Raw genomic sequence first — 17,432 nt, forward strand, 5'->3', positions numbered from 1 at the left:
CTTTGAAATGCTCCTTACGCAACAGCTATTTTTTCAGCGGTTTAGAAGGGAAGGAAATACAGATGATCCTTCTTCCCCCTTCCCGAACACAAAAAACTGGCAGTTCGAGGTAATACACCGAAAGTCTCTGTTTTCAGACCCAAGGAAGAACCTAGAACCATGTCCCAGCTCTAGGTTCCATAACTGCTTGGCAAATGCAGAATAGCACAGAGACACTTCGAAGAGGGCTACTTACATTTCAGAGGAAAAAGCCGTGCAGCTCTCCTCCTTTGCCCCAAATAAAAAAATAAAAACCCCCAAACACAAAACACACCCAAACACCTCAATCCCCCCGACCCACCCACAAGTGGTTTTGAGGGTAACTTTCCACACCCTACAGTACACACCTTAGTGCACTTTTTCCAGCTGATCAGCAATAAAAAATTTAGGCCCTACGAGAGGTAATTAGATGTTGAAAAACACCACTGTATGGTCTTCCCAATAATTTGCTGCAGCATCAGTGGGTTTAGTAAGTGCTCTTGATATCCCCTTGGTAACAGAAAGGGTATTCATGCTTTACCCACAATGCTCCTTCTTTAAAGTGATCCCCCAAAATAAAAAATGCACAGAATAAAGTGCTTATCCATTAAATAGGGTGGTGTTAAAAAAATTATTATTTTAAACAGTTGAACATTCAGTAACGATACTGACAAGTTGCTCGTAAAATAATGGCTGAACTGTATTAAAAACGTTTTATTGCAATTATACAGAAGTTACAGCAATTTCAGAAATACATAAAGCTTCAAATGGTCACAGTCAGTTTTCCTCTAAGCAATTAAGGCAACTGTCTCTTTAATCTAAACAGCAAATAGACATTTCCTCAGCCATGAATTAAACAAAAGAGAAAAACTAAGAACAGATTTAAACTGGCAGAACAGAATCCAGCTTTTATTTTGTCCATATTTGGCAGAAATTCAGTGGTTAATTACAATGTGCACCAATAAAATGCATCTATTAGAAAAAATATATAAAACCAGGTGAAAATTTAGCTGAACTAAAGACATTTTAAATCTGAGTCTCAAAAAAAAATTAAATTCTGTACTGTGAAAATAAGAAGCTAAACTATTCAGCACAGCTGAAACACATTACTGTTTTTGCCTGTTTTCTTTGTACAAGAGTAATTTAGCCTCACTTCCTTCTCAGTCTAGTCAAGAACTAGATTAAAAAAATGCCTTCCTTCCCTATGTATGCAGTTGAAATATTGGTTTCAGTGGCATATAGCCAATTCTAGGGTGTCCAGAGATTAAATTCCACATAAAATGAGATTAATTAAAAAATTTTATCGAAATTAATGTGATAAAATGCAACTTTTGCTCTAAGATACCAGTACATAAGTGGATGTTTCAAATTAAAATAATAGTTGTTGCAACATTAAAATCAGTTTCTCCAATTTAAATTATAACCAAATAGCCTCTTTTTAAAGCATGAAATTAACAGCAAAATATATCCAAGTACTTTACTAATATTCTGCATACCCCAAAAAACTACATATACAAGTTTTAGCACTACAGTGCTTTCCATGGAAATTATTCCTCCTCAGTCCTAGCATCAGTGTAATAAAATGCACACTCCCTTTAATTCTGCACTTAACAAAAAACTCTATTGTGCCAAACTGAGGAATCAAAGCATTTGGGTACTCCACTTTTAACAGGTCAAAAAACAACTCTATGTAACAAGCAAACAAAAATCCCCACCAGAGAAGAGACTGGCATAAAAATAAGCATAAAAATAGAATAGTTCAAATGAACTAATTTTTCTTTAAAGATAGCCAAGTTACAGAGTTAAGGCCCAAGCAGAAGCATTGGAAGTTTAATGAACACAGTAAACTCTTGAAAGCAACATAATATTCTTCTCTCAAAATTTATCTTAGTCTTTGAATCCTGTCAATGCTTAGGACTGTTGACTAGCTGTTCTCTGCAGCTGCTGACTTAGCACCCATTCTCTTCAAGTACGGGCTGTGGTTTTATATGCTTTATTTGAGCTTGCAGGCAACTTTTGGAGTTTTATTTCCACAGGCACTTCATTCATAAAAAAACACTCTTCTTGTCAAAAGCACGTTGAAAATAGCTGAAAGTTCTGAGTTACACTAGTGTACTGAAACATGTTTCTGTAACACAGCAGATACTAAAGCTAAAAAAAACCTACTTTTGGTCAAGTGCATGTCACATGCTTGCAAAGGTTTTGTTTTTGCAGGGCATTGAAACATGCAGCCATTTGCCTCAGTATTTCCATAAATATTGCACTTTTTTTGTAAATGAAAAAAATACAGTCCATTTTCTCTGAAGCATCTAGTAATCAAGATAGGAAAGTTATATTTCAATGTGGCTTAGGACTACTATGGATGACTTTGTTCAATCTTTGGCTTTTCCAAGTGTCCTACTCTTAAAGCAGGCACTGAGACAAGTAGGAAGACAATCCAGACTATTGTTACTAGACTATCCACCTTCACTCAAAAACCCCACCCAGCCCTGGTTTTATCCTAGATGGTGGGCTTGTTTCTGCCTTTAATTAAGTTACTCTAAACATGGAATATTCTTTGCACTGACACACAGGTTCCATCAAATAGATCTTAGAGAAGCCCGTTTATTTCTTGAAGTACTAGGTGCAAGTGATTGAAGAGAATTTATTCTAGCATATGAAGGACAGCAGTTTAGCGACCAAAGCCTCAGGGTGCAACCACTTCAGAGCAGACAAGTGTGTTGCAGTGTCACCAGTGTACCTGGACATGGCACCCGCTCCACACATTCACGTGTCTGGATGAATTAAGGGCATCATGCTCATTTAAGAGCCAGCTACAGCAGGATTGCCATACCTGTCACAGGCAGATACTTTCACAACTGCAAGCTGGGAAGGAAGGGGCCTTTAACAAGAACTAAAGGCTCGGTATTCTCTGTGGATAGGAAGTCCCAAAAATGCCTCTCTGCAAGATCTGGAAGTGCGCTGTCTTTCATTATCTACAATAAAATCATAACCAAAGACAGGAGGGAAGGCAACAATAGCTTCTGCAACAGAAGGCACAAGATAGTTTTTCATCTTAAGAAAAAGTTGCATGTGAAGCTTTCAAACAAAGCTAGAAAGTTACTTTGCTCTTTCACAATATAAACAGTCTAGTTTAAGGTTCTTTCATGTGTTTTTATCATGTCCTACTATGAACTGCCTTGAGAATTATGTTTTCACTTCTGTTCTTTAGATACAGTTACATGGTCATGTTCATCACAAGTTGTTTGAGTTTTTTTAAAGTGTCAGCATCTACACTGCATAATCAATGTCCTCCTAATACAGCTTTGTCCATTTCACATCCTTTCCTCATTCTACAAGCCTTCAACAGTGATGAAGCCAGAGAATGATTTTCTTTAAACTAGCCTGTCCCTTAATCCCACCTAGCACAATTCTTACATTTTAGACTGAGTTTCAGAAGATTAGCTATCCTAAAGTGTATGAAAACTTAGAATTGGACATGTAATTTAGAATACTATACACTCCTAATGTTTTCCTGCATTAAAATACTGTTTTTTGCAGTTTTTATATAAAACAGAAATAGAAAAGGGTTGTATTTATATAAAAAGCATTTGGAACAGGCTTAAAATGTAGAGAAATTTAGCTTTATTGAAAAGGTGTCATAACAGCTTTCCTTAGTGTTCATGTGTAATAAGAGAATACCAGCTCTTAACAGTATCTGAGATTATTAGCACCATAAATGGATAGAAGGTTTTTGATTTTTAAAGATCTGGGTGGTCATGTAAATAGTCCAACTGTATTCATTAGTACACAGGCTGACCATAAAAAATTTCAACTTCTATGTGCCAAGTAAACTACGTAGGACAATTTCTTTAACATGTTTTTACCAAATTCACAGTCAACATTGAAGTGATCATGACAGACAGCACCTTTGAAGAGAAAAGCTACAAGATGCTCCCATTATTGCTTTTTTTAAAGTACAGCTAGTGCAATAGCTGGTTTTGGTTTGGGTTTAACACAGTGAACAGATTGCAACACAAATCACAGCCTAGCTCTAGTATCTCTTGCACGTATACAGCACACCATAACACTCAGTTACCTAACAAAGTATCAGCTATAAAGTGTCATCCTGGAAGTTTTACAACATGAAAGCCAACTCTTGCTAATTGTGAACAATTCATATGAAATTTGCAGTTTGCAAAGATCAGCAGAAACTACAGCACCGAAGGTCTCTCAATTTGTTATTGTTATCTGCTGCACAGTGTTTGCAGAACTGGATCCTAAAGCTACAGAACAATGCCATCTTACCAGCTTCTCATCATGCATGTATTACAGCGTTCTTATATTACCATGTAGGGTTCCTCAGCAGCCAAACACCCTTTCTTGCCTAGTTCTTCCCCAGTTGAATATACAACTCCAACTGACATACAGAGCTATGGATACACAGGATCCAACCTAGGAGAAGTCATGCAAGAAAAGCTGTCAGCTGATAAGGATGAAACCATGTTGCAGCCAAAGTGAGGTCTTGTGCTGTTTTTGGGGAAGTCTTGAGAGTTCTCAAAGTCCTATGGAAAGCACAAGAATCACAGCCATCAAACTATTATTTCTGCTTTTACTTTCACGTTCCTTGGTACAAACTCTAACCTAAAAACCTACCAGAACCTTTTTCACATCTCACACATGTTCTCCTGAATCACAAAAATAAACACAAACGAAAATGTGCTAAACGTTTAAGGAGCAAGAATTGATTCCTGAGGGGAAAAAAAATGTATGTCCTAGCATGTTAGGTTCTGAAACTAGAAATTATTTTCAAGTACAAATTGTGCAAAGATGTGTCTGACAAGAATGCCTTTCGGCTTTAGGGTTAATTATGAGGCCTTTTCAAATGTTAATCCTACTCTTCCCGTACTGAGCCATTTAGAAAAGACAATTAGCAGGCGTAGTTAGACAGGAGTCCAAAGCAGCACAGGCTTCAGCATAAGCAGCATTTTGAATAGCAACAAACTGTAAAAAAAGTGGAATGCCAACCCAGTTTTACAGAAGTAACAAAGCACTGCTAAGTTCCTCAAAATGTAAGAGGGGTTGGAGTTTAACAGTATTGCTTAAGGCTTACACACAAAGACTTCAATGGTAGAGGTAAAAGTAAGCAGAGATAAATCTCCTCTTGATATTCTCAGCGCTCCAGCCATCTTCAATGAAAAAAATAACAATTTAGAAAGCAAACAGGCCCACTCATCTTAAATGTGACTCTCACTCGAAGTAACACCCAATTGTATGTTCTGTTGAATTAGAAGGCACCTCTCTGACGACTGATTTTACAGAGATCTGCCTTTTCAGCCCCATTTATAATTTTGGTTTGTAAGTGACCTTCACGTTTTAGGTACTGCCACCTTTAGTACTACGCTGTCAGTCTGAAAGAAGCTCAAAAGGACAGGTAAAGATGGCTTACAGCTGTCTGTACTGTATAAGTACAATGCGGTTTGCCTTCCTAGAGAAGCCACTGTGTACTGAATCCAGTATTGCTTATGCCACAGAGACCCCTCTCCACACACATGTGCCTGCATCATGCCTGGACCCCAACTGTTTGAGATGCTTTTATTTCAGACTCATTTCTGACCACCTTTTCTCTTAATTAAAAAGCAACCACCCCCCCTCCCCCCAGTCATCTTCAAACATATTTCAGCAAAGATGCTTTGTGAAAATTGATCTCAATTGGCACAAAGGAGATTTTTCTTCAGTAATTCTTTGCAGTGTCACAAATGCTAACCTCCTAAAGACCATATTATGCTGAGAGAAAATGCAAGAGCTGACATTAATATTATTTAGGCACAGCTTGAAAGAAGAGTATTTCTCCTAGAAGAAACCCATGCACAGACACCTTAGGTACTGTATCCAAGGGATCTGCATTTTTCCCATTGACATTTACCAGAACTAAAACCAGTTATGTTTAACCATACAGACAGCAAGTAAAGGACAAAAACATTCACTCTTCATCTAGCAGAAGGACTGGGTCAACAACTACATAATCATTTGAAAAAGTGCAAACATTAACTATAATAGCATAATACAGCATCTTCTTTCAACTATAATACAGATAAGACTGCATGTAGGATGCAGCCAATATAATAATTCAAAAAGCCACACACTGCTCCTCCCAGTAAGAAGTGGTCTGCCCTCTCCTTCCACCTAGTTTGCATCTTAAAAGGTTTGTACACAGCCAAGAGCCACAGAAAAACTGCTACCTATTGGCTAAACTCCAAGTCCTTTGCAATTAAAACATTTTCACTGAAAACAAGTCAAACCTCTCTGAGTTTTTAATCCCTGATTTACAGTAGAAGAGAAGGAATCCTCAACACCAGTATTTCAGACACACAGACTGCACAGTATCGTTACTTCATATTTAAACATCATTCAGGCATTGAGTGTTTTGCTAGGAAAGATGAGTTCAGAACTGAAATATGCAATACATAAGCTACCTGTATCTAGCCTGACATTCTTACATTCTACTTTCTAGGTTAATAAGATTTAAACATATGGTTAAATCCATGGAAACTTAAGCCAGTTAGAAAAAAGCTTCAGTATGTTTCAAGCATTGCAGCACTTTGTTACTGTTATAGAAACTATTAGTGACAGCTTGAAGTAACAACTTACAAAAAACTGCTAATAATATTTAAGTACTTTAATCCCCAAGCACCTCTCACTGAGCTGGGTTTTGTTTTTATATTGTAAGTTATGGATGAGAACCAGCACAGATACACAGCTATACTGTTGAATGACGTGCTTAGTACTGCTGCTTCCTTGTAAGTCTGGGGTTTTCTCTGCAGAACTGTTACATAAACAACTCAATTCTACATTTCTTAGAAGTTAGGTGTAGCTTTAGCTCAATTTTATGTAAAATCATCTATTTCAGTGTTTTCATCTTCCTTCCTTTTCCTTATAAATACTAGAACAAGAGCCTTTGTCTCCATTCTGTTTCACAGCACTTCTCTTTGGATTCTAAGAAGCATCATAAAGTAGCACATGCAGGCTTACTTATAAGCAAAGTTACTTCACTAGCATGGTAGGATATTTTTCTCATGAGCACTTAAGCAGCAAAATTCATTTGAATGATGCCTAACAGGAATATTTACTTTTAAGATCCCTCTTCTCAGTAACTGAATTTAAGACATTGATTTTACAATGCCTGGAATAGAACACTTCAATACAGAAGTGTTCAATCTTATAGTATCACTCTAATTTTGTGTGCCCATATAAGAGTTCTAGGTAAATCCAAAACATGTATATTGTAAAAGTATCACGATGAGAATGGAGGTTTATAACTATTAGATCTGCCAGTAAGGAAAAATGGTTCCAGTTCATCTGACAGCTTGGACCCATTTTCAAAATTACCCCAGGAATCTTTAAGATTCAAGGTTTATGAGTTTAAAAAAAGAAAACAACCCCAAAACAAAACAAAAAAAAACCTCCAAAACCCCACTAACAAACAAAAAAAACCAACACAGAGCAATGGGAAAGTTCATTTAAAGTTAATGGAAAGACTTCACCTTGCACTGAAGTTAATGGATCTGTTTCTAGAACAGTAAATCATATTTCACATCTACTGCAACAAGAAAAAGAATTTGGGTTAATACCAAACAATTTAGGATAAACTGTCTAGCCAGAGGCTACTGATAGGAGAAAGCCAGAGATTGAACAGATTCCAATTTAAGAGCCTGGTAAATGGATTTGCAATAATCCAATTAAGAGAATGGTCTCTCATCTCTGTAAAAGACTTTCCAGTTCTGTCTCTGTTGCTGAGCTTTATTTCTCTATTACATGAAGGTAATGTGTTTTAACATAAGTATTTTTTTTTTTTTTAGTTTCCTTCTCTCCCAACTGTTTTTTTGAGGAGGGCAGCAAATACAGTAGTAGAGTTCATAGCAATGTTCAGCACAGTTATTTTTGCTACTACCCCACCTGTGGCGATCTTTCCAAGAAGAACGCAATGAAAGATGACTAACATTTAGTACCATTTACATCCACATGGGAGTGCTAAGCACGTACCAAAAAAAGTGTCCATTTACTGTGCTTTCAAGTAGACATTCATCATTTCTGGCATTAGAAGTAGGCATCTGTAGCATGACCACTTAGCAGCACCCTTCTTTAAATGCTCAAATTAACATTTTTAAATCCAGATTTAAATGTACATTAGCCATTTTCAGAAAGCCCATCACCATTTAAGTCATACTGATAGGTCAGGTGTACAAGTGTAGTGCTTTTTTTCAGTGTCTGTAAAGTTCAACATGTACATGCTCTTCAGTAGAGAGGAGCACATTATAGTCACAGTAAAGGGGCAGCTCATGTGACATCTGTAAGAAATATTACTGTAACTAGGAAGAAATAATTAGTGACATACTGCAAAAAATTGGGCATATACAGACCAAATAATATACTGATCTCTTGACTGTAAGCCTAAGCAAAAGTCCAAGTTTCTCCTTTTTACCTACTGCAATCTTTTGCCTCTTAGGATGAAACGATAAGCTTCATGGTATTTGTATACAATGATCACCAAGATCTTTAAATTAGTAAGTTTTATGTAGCAGTTTTGGTTTGTATTGGATAAACTACTAGAACAGTAAGAACTAGAATATACCATTACTTACCCATTTTATCACCTTACATATAGGTCTAAATAGTCTTCAAATACAGCTATACCATCCAAGTTTGTAAAAGCAATTAAAAGCTATTGAGAGCATAGAGAATTGGGGCTTTCTGCTAATTAAACACACACACCCCTTTGAGAGCTTTCATACAATGGATAAATATTAAGCAGTTAAGGGAGGACTGAGCCAGAAGAGGAATCAAGTATTTTGAGCTAGAGCTGCTACTTAAACTTTCCTTTTGTATTACAATGGGAATCTCTATCAAATTCAGCAGCAGAATGAAAGCTCACACAGCCCAACAAAAGCAGAGACTTTACTTAGTTCTATTTCATCACTTCCACATTTTTTTCTTTCAGAAACAGGAATAAATGTAAAAAACCCCAAACACCTCATCCTGAATGAGGAAAGCCTGCTTTGCAGATCTATTATAGAAATCCCACTGAGACATGGTGGTGGTTATGCAGATAATTAGATATCTAGGCTATCAAAATGTTTGTTTTTCAGCCACCAGATGAAAACCACTGCTTAAGCTCCTTAGGTAATGCTTTTCATCATGCGATTTTCAAGGCACGGTGACCACTAATGAAATTCATTCGTAACTCCTAAAAGATAGTATTACTACAAGTGGCTTAACATGGCCATATTTAAGGTATCTCAAAGCTTAGGTTTTAGCTTAAAAAATTATGATCTATGAAGTAGTACTGATATAACAAGTATCTTGCGAGATTTACTGACTGGTGTTGAACAGATTAATTTATATGATTAAGGATTCAAAAATGTTTTGATACTGGCTTTTTAGCTGTTCAAGGTCTGCTAGAAGCAAGCAAATGAAAGCACAGATATGCCCATAAACACACAACTTCAGGGGCACATTATCAGAGTCTACTAAGCTTATTTTAAGTAACAAAACCAAACATTAGCAGAATTTCTTTCTTAGCTAAGTTTTTCCAAGGATGTACTGAAAGGAACATTTTTTATTGTATTATTTTGATAATGCACAAAAATATTTGAAACGCACATCAAAAATATTCTCATGTACAACTCAGAGCAATGATCCCCTTAACTGAAGAAAGATTATATTTGAGTACTCTGTATTTAATTTTAAAAAACAAGTTGTCATTATTTAAATTGCGTTCACACTTGTCACTCAGTTCAACACATTCTTAAAATACGCAGCATTTCCTTTATATTAGTATCACCTCAACACTTAATGCAGTTTTATCTTTTCATTAGGTTTTACTGATCATCTGAAAATAATATTAACTGCAGAAATTAATACAGAATATAAATAGCTAAACATGGTGTGCTAATTTTCTACTTTGCTTTCACAACAATACAAAAAACAAACCAACAACAAACAGGTAGCTGTTAATCTATGGTTTTGTTACATGTTTACCCCATGGTAATATCCCACATTCTCAGCCAACTTGTTTAAATAGCCATTTTAGCTGGACTGAAGCCCTGGGTAAAAAAGGGAATCTACATGTGAGTTCTACCACAGTGTCATTTAATATGAAATTATTTTAGGTTGCAATTGAAGAAATGCTGCTGTTGTAGGTATTTCAACCTTAGCGTTTTTGTTTGGTTGTCTTTTTCAAAGTAAGTCACAGAAACATGTGTCCAGAGGTAAAAGAAAAAAAAAAGAAATTCAATGAAGAACTATGGCTCCCAAGCAAGCCTGCTACATAGCTTCAGCAAAAGATTGCTACTACAATTAAAATGTTTATTTTAAATGTAGCCTCATTTTGGACCTGGCCTTGCATTCCTCAAGCAGGTGAGAGCTGTAGAACTTTTGCCTGCATCAAGAACTTTATGATCACTCTTCCCAGTAAATAATTTTGTTTAAGGTGTGTGCTTTTGTGTATATATGCATCTATATACACTGACAGGCACTATATAGCTATATACACAAGGCCAGCTGCAATTCAAGATTGACATTGAAACTGTGTCCCTTATTAAAAATAAAATTCTAGGCTCCTTGAGCTCTGATGTTAGCAGCTATTTCTAATTTGCAAATTCATCAAGTAGCACAACTGTTTAAATATAAAATTACTAATAAAAATGTAAAAATTGGTATGTAGTAGAATACATGGGAGTTAATGGTGGTAAGTAGTATTTTAGAGTCATAAGATATCCAAGCCCACAGTGTATTAAAAAGTCAGACTCGCTTCCAGCTGCACCAGTCACACAAAGGCCTTACCTTCATTAGCAAGAATAATGCAACAAACCACTTCCCACAATTGTGTTATTTTTTTTATACACCTCAATACACCAGTATCGTGCTTTTACATTTTAGGATGTTTTTGCCCTTATGCACTCCAGAGCTCTGAAGACGAGACTTTTGGGTGCTTCTGTGGATGAGTGAGAGTTAGTAATGGAAATGTTACTGTGGTCTTTGGCACCTCTATCTCATTAATAAAGCAAAGTCCTGCTCCATTTTTTCTTTAATAAAAAAATCCCATCAGTGGTGCATTTCATTAGCACTGAAGAGTAGAATAGGTCTGTACAGCCTCATGAGAGGAAAACATCTGAAATAGCAATATATGAATCTACAATTGTCTTTCCAATCAATTGCACAGAAGCTTGGTCCACTTCTTCAGTTACAGTCCTCTTAAGAACTTTGGTTACAGCATTGATGTTTTGGTAAAAAAAAAAAAAAAAAAAAAGAAAAATCAAAACCGAAAAAACCAGAGCAGATGCTTTCCTTCTTTTCTTCAGGTAGATTTTTCATTGTCCTCTCCTGTCTTCTGAACCCGTGAATACTTTTTACATGAAGATTTGAAGCAGCTGGGAGGCCAAGATATTGGCCAGGAAAAACTGCAAGGAACAGAGCCTTGAACATTCTTCTCAAAGAAATAAAATATTGGATACCACCATGCTCGAGAGAGAAAATTCGTCTGCGAAGAGACCTTTAAAGTCTGTATTGGAACAAGCATGTAAAGGGGAAAAGGCAACTGTCAGTTTAAAGGCTTATAATCAATTACATTTGAATCAAGAAAACAGAAAAAATGCAATGCATTTGCATGCATTTCTGCAAAGACTGAGTATTTAGCCTAGAAAACACAGAATTTTCCATTGGAATAGTCCAAATGCATACTACAAACTCAGCATCTTTAACACAAAGGGCTGCTTTGTTGCTGTACAAAATTTGGGGCAACAAAGCACTCAAGTCTTTTTCAATATGAGTGCTTTCAGGCATGTTGTCTTTCCATTGATGACTAATAGTTGAGAATTAGATTAAATGGGCCTGAGAGCTATGCTGCTACTTCAATGTGTTGTTGAAACAACTGCAGCAGATACCTTCTGAACAGCATACCTTTAATGACATTTACAGAATAATTGTCACTAGAATTTTAGTATTGTCCAGGTAATTTCAGTTGGCCAGAAATTTTATTACTCAAGTACTGTTTATTCATAAGCTGAGACAAAGAAGGGCTATTCTATACATAAACTACAGCATTAAAACCTCAAAGTTCAAAAAATATTAAGACAAATTAATATTATTTACAAATAACAATGAAGTGAAACTCCTTGCCCATTCTGTTTAAACTTCAATATGGAACCTCTATTTTTATGCTGAAATTAAGAACTAAGTTTAAGCTTTAACAAATGCAGGCTATACATTGATTCTGAAGGTATTTGCCACTCACCTTTTCATTAGCCATTGAGTGGTACCACCAGAAGAGCCGCGTGGTGATATAGTAGGCAATGATGACATCTACGGTATAGTGTTCATGAGCAACCAGGATACAAATGATGCCAGCAGCACTCATTAGCCAGCAAATTAAGTGATACCACCAAAAATGACGTGGTGAATCTGTGAAACAGGGAGGTGATGGGGAAAAAACACAGCAAAAAGCCATCCATATTATTATAGCAATCCACAAAAGGAAGGAGAAAAAAATTAATTTAAGGTTACTAAATTTGAAAGCATAATTCATATCATGCTGGTATAAACCCCCTGCTTTGACACAGAAAACAAGACTAATAAATGACGCAACCTTACTGAAGTGTTCTTACTTTTTAAACTGAACGCAAGATGAGTTAGTAAGAAAACACAGCCACCCATTTTCTAGTCAAATTAAGTTCTCCAGTTAAATAGTTGCTAGGATTTGGGGGGCAGAGGAAGAGACAGAATTGAGGCAAAACATACACCCAAGTTAAATAACCAAAGTGTATTTAATTTTTTCTTTTTACAGCCTATACTCGATTGAATTCAAGTGTCTAGAATTGATACAACCTGAGCAGAGATGACAGATTCAACCGAAAAAGACACTCATTTTAATTCTTAAGCTTTAATTAATTTGCATGAAGCCTCAGATCTGTGAAACAAAATACACTGTACAGAAAAGAACAGTATGTGAATTTATATCCTTTAATGAAAGATTTAACAAATGGGAGTGAAGCTATTCAAAATGCATTTAAGCCACTTCAGTGGAAAAGTTCTCCTGTATTTCTTTCCCACTGAAAAATGCCTTGAGTGTCACAATGACCATTCATAACTTCTGACAGGCTAACTGGCTTCATTTCACTCACAGTGGGAGGTTTTGGCACCTCTTGCCTTGTCGGGCAATGGCCAGCCTTTACTTCCACACAATACCAGCAGAAAAGTTACTGATCTCAACAAGCCTGCCCAGTAGGCTCTCAGAGGCCTGTGCAAAATAATAACTGTAGGACCACTTTTTGGTGAAAGTGTCAAAACAATAAATTATCTTAACTCTCCCCAAAACACTGCAGATAAAAAAAATCAGTAGGTGGAGATCTTTTTTTTAAAATAAGAAGCCAAGTAATCTCAAGAAGCTGATGAAAACAGCACTGAGCAAGACAGACATACCAAGGCTAAAAATACTAAAAATATGCATAACTGTTCTGGTGAAAAAGGTGGAGTGCAGAGGAGTAAGTGAAAAAATGGCAGAGTATGAAAGGAAGAACAGAGCAAAAACTCCCCTAAGCCAGACATAAAAATCCCAGAATGCATCTTATACCAAAGACAGTTATCAAAAGAGCAAAAAAGCAGCCTCTAATTCAGAGCAATTATAGGGCTTATGTCTTGGTTCAGATAACATTTTGATAATTATATGGGAGGCAAAAAACAAAGCTATGCATTTCTCACTTATGGAGCACTGAAATGTTCACAACTTCACTGAAATACATGCCTAACAACTGGGCAGCAGTCAAAGGGCTTATTACAAAAAATTGTATGAAGCAATTTTCCCAATCCCTTGTAGTATAAAATACAGGAGTAAAACTAGCCCAGAGAATACTGCGTTGTCTTCATCTTTCCTGGTACAATTGAGTAGTATGTGAATAGCATTAAAATGCAATGTAACAGACAAAACAAGGCAAACAGTAACTATTATTAGGCTATTTTCCTGATATTGCTCTGGTAATTTTGATGAGTTACAAATGCCATTCCCCCAGTAGCATTCAATTCACAGGAAAGACCTAGGTCTAAGAATCATCAGACTATAATCAGCATCTTAAATCCCTGTTCAAAGAACATCTCAAATCTACAGATTTGGAGTCTATCATATTCAAGAGGCCCTTTCATATTATGTTTTTTGTTTAAGGCAGAATGCAGCACTGCAGCACCTTGTTCCCTCAGCATTTTAATAAAAGGAAGGCATCCAACTAATGCTGGTTAGTCTTATTTTTGTTTCAGTGCGAATTACACATTCCCATCAGCCAAACTAGCATTTGCATAGTTTGGGACACAACAGTAGGAGGGAAGATTCCAACTCCAAACATGTGAACTGAAAAGGGAACTCCCCACTACATATTCATGAGCAGCCAAGCTCCCAGGATAGAAGCACTGCTTACCATGTATTAGATTTAGAAGTCAGTCCTCAGTTCTCTAACACTTTAAGAGATACTCTGGGTGCAGCACAGAAGATTTTTTCCTCCCATACCCCAGAGCAATGTAAAGCAAAGGGGGAAACCATAACTGCATCTTCTGCATGCTTGCCAAATTCTTATCAACTACAAGAAGCATTAAGTAGAAGACTCAAGCACAAGACATCCAAAGAGCATGAATTAACTATTCATTGCTTGCAGTAACTAATGTACAGCACACCTGAGAAAAGTAACTTTGCTTTTGGATGCAGTGTAACTGTGCAATGATACTGTGTTCAAGCCACAAAATTCCCTACAGTCCCCTGCAGCTAACCTGCACAGAGCTAGTGTGCATAATTAACTACAGTATGTTTTATCCAAAATTTGAATAACCTGTCAACAAACGATGAAAAGCTATTTTGTTTAATCAACCAATAAACACTTACATAGAGATGACATGTTTAGCCACATTAAGCCCTTAATTAAAGCCCACAGCACTTTTAGTCAGCCTTACCCACAATCCCTGAGAAGGTGATGGAACAGCTCACCCTTGAGGCCACCACTTAGCATGTGGAAGACAAGGTGATCAGGAGTAGTTAGCATAGAGTCACCATAGGGAAATCATGCTTAACCAGCCTGATTGCCTTCAAAATCTGGACAACTGGCTGGATAAATAACAGGAGAGAACTGCATGTTGTCTATGTGAACTTCAGAAAGGCTTTGACACTGTCTCTCCCATGATGTCCTCACAAGCAAAGCTGGAAAACTAGTGAGGTGGACTGAGAACTGGCTGAATGGCAGGGCTTGGAGGGTTTTTAATCAGTGGCACAGAGTGTAGTTCAACCCAAAGGTTCATACTGCACCCAGTATTAACTTACTCATCAACAACTTAGTTGAAGGGATAGAGTGCACCCTCAGCAAGTCTGCTGAGGATACAAAGCTCAGAGGAGTGGTGCTGTGCTGCCCTTCAGAAGATCTCAGACACTGAAGAGATGGGCGGAGCAGAACTTTTTGAAACTCAGCAAGGGCAAGTTCAGGGTCCTGCACCTAGAAAGGAAGAACCTGGTGCACCAGTACAGTGTGGGAGCCAACCTGCTGGAAAGCAGCTCTGCTGAGAGGGTCCTGGGGGTCCTGGTGGCCAAGCTGTCCATGAGCAGTGCCCTCATGGCCAAGAAGGGCAGAGCATCCTGGGGTGTATTAGTAAGATCATTGCCAGCAGGTTGAAGGAGGTGGTCCTGATCCTCTGCTCAGCCCTGGTGAGGCCACATCTGGAGTTCCAGGCTCCCTAGTACAAGACAGATGTGGAACAAGTCCATTGGAGGGCTAAGAGGATGATTAGGAAACTGGAGCACCTCTCTTATGAGGAATGACTGAAGAAAATAGGCCTGTTTAGCCTGCAGAAGCGTGAGAGGGGACCTCATCAGTATCTCTAAGTATCTGAAGGAAGTGTGCCAAGATGACAGAACCAGGCTCTTCTCAGTGATGCCAAGCAATAGGACAAGAAGCATCAGGCAGGAAACAATGCACAGGAAGTTCTACCTAACTGTAGGGAAGAACCTGTTTACTGTGCAGGTGACCAGGCACTGGAACAGACTGCCCAGAGAGGCTGTGAAGTCTCCCCCACTGGAAACACTCAAGAACTGTCTGGACAAAATCCTGTGCAATGTGCTCTAGGGAACTCTGCTTGAGCAGAAAGGTTGGGCTAGATAACCTACAGTGGCCCCTTCAAACCTTAACCATTTTATGATTTTACTACAGCCATGGTTCCATTTACCACTCAATTTGTGTTTCAAACCCATATAAATACAGTGTGTGTACAAGTTGATAAATAACTTTTGGAGGGCAGTAGTTTTACATGTACTTTTGTCATTTGTTTTCCCAGTACAACAAATATGAACAAGGAAGTGCATTGAAATAGAACCACTTACACTCTTTGATGAACAGATAGACCAGCGTTAGTACTACAGTGTGTCCACTAAACAGGAAGTCTCCACACAGGATGTGTGATCCAGTTATGGATAGACCACCACCAGAAATCAGTCGCAGGATTCTCTGAACCTTTGCCTGAGAGTCTCCATTCAACTAGAACACCAGAAAGAAATATAAATTTTAAGATACACCATAAGTGACTCAAGTACACTTCTTGCCCAAACACATGTAGAGTCAGGAAGACAGGGATAAAAGGACAAATTATTTTCATTTTCACTGGCCTTCTTCCACATATTCTTAAACAAATAAACATGCATTTCAAAATTGACAGGCAATAAAGATCAGTTTGGTAACACTAGCATTCTGTCTATGTTTTCCCAGGTTATTCTAAAATATGCATTGTATGAGAATGAGAAGCAGAATATACTGAAAAGTTAAAAATTAAAAATCTGTAAGGTCAGATCTCTCATGACAGCAGTTGACAGAATGTATGAAACCAATTCAAAACCAGTACAACCTTGGATACCAATTCTGTTACTCTGTTCAGAGCTGACCAGTGTTTCTAATGAGTAAAAACTTCAAACTCACTTCATCTGAGATTTAGTTACAAGCTCAGGACATACTCGTATTTGGAGGATGTACATTTTTAAAGCATGCATTAGGACCAGCTCTTTATTTCTCACAGATAGCAGGCAAACACTCAGTTTTACCTAGCTGTTAAAAATTAACTCTAGGAAAAAAAACCACAAGAAAAACAGATGACTATGTTTTCCATAATCAGAAAAATATTCATGTGACAAAAGTAATCCAGAAGAATTATCATCAAGTGTCTTCCCACAGTTCAAGTAATTCATCCTGGTTTAATGCTAGCAAAATGAACTTTCAGCAGAGACATTTGCATTTTCGTTTGATTACCTCTTCTCACTCCTCAATACACAGTCTACTACATAGTCATTCCCCAAGCTATTAGAAGAAAACCATAAAATCTTTACAGTAGTGACCATTAAATAAAGCATTTTCAAATAGACACTG

General features: G+C 37.3%; 1 protein-coding gene across 3 annotated transcripts in view; it reads right to left on the reverse strand.

Moving 5' to 3' along the window:
• Window positions 1-697: 697 nt before the first annotated feature.
• The window catches only part of SGMS2 (sphingomyelin synthase 2), a 44,821-nt gene continuing 28,086 nt past the window's right edge, over window positions 698-17,432 (reverse strand). For all 3 annotated transcript variants that reach the window (XM_019293415.3, XM_010411713.3, XM_039551064.1), the window contains exons 4-6: window positions 16,400-16,553; window positions 12,290-12,456; window positions 698-11,557 (exon numbers count right to left, since the gene is read on the reverse strand). In XM_019293415.3, coding sequence (XP_019148960.1) covers window positions 11,354-11,557; window positions 12,290-12,456; window positions 16,400-16,553 — 525 coding nt within the window. In that variant the 3' untranslated portion in view covers window positions 698-11,353. The remainder of the gene's footprint in view (window positions 11,558-12,289; window positions 12,457-16,399; window positions 16,554-17,432) is intronic.

Source organism: Corvus cornix, chromosome 4 (assembly GCF_000738735.6).
Source record: "Corvus cornix cornix isolate S_Up_H32 chromosome 4, ASM73873v5, whole genome shotgun sequence".
NCBI lineage: Eukaryota > Metazoa > Chordata > Aves > Passeriformes > Corvidae > Corvus > Corvus cornix.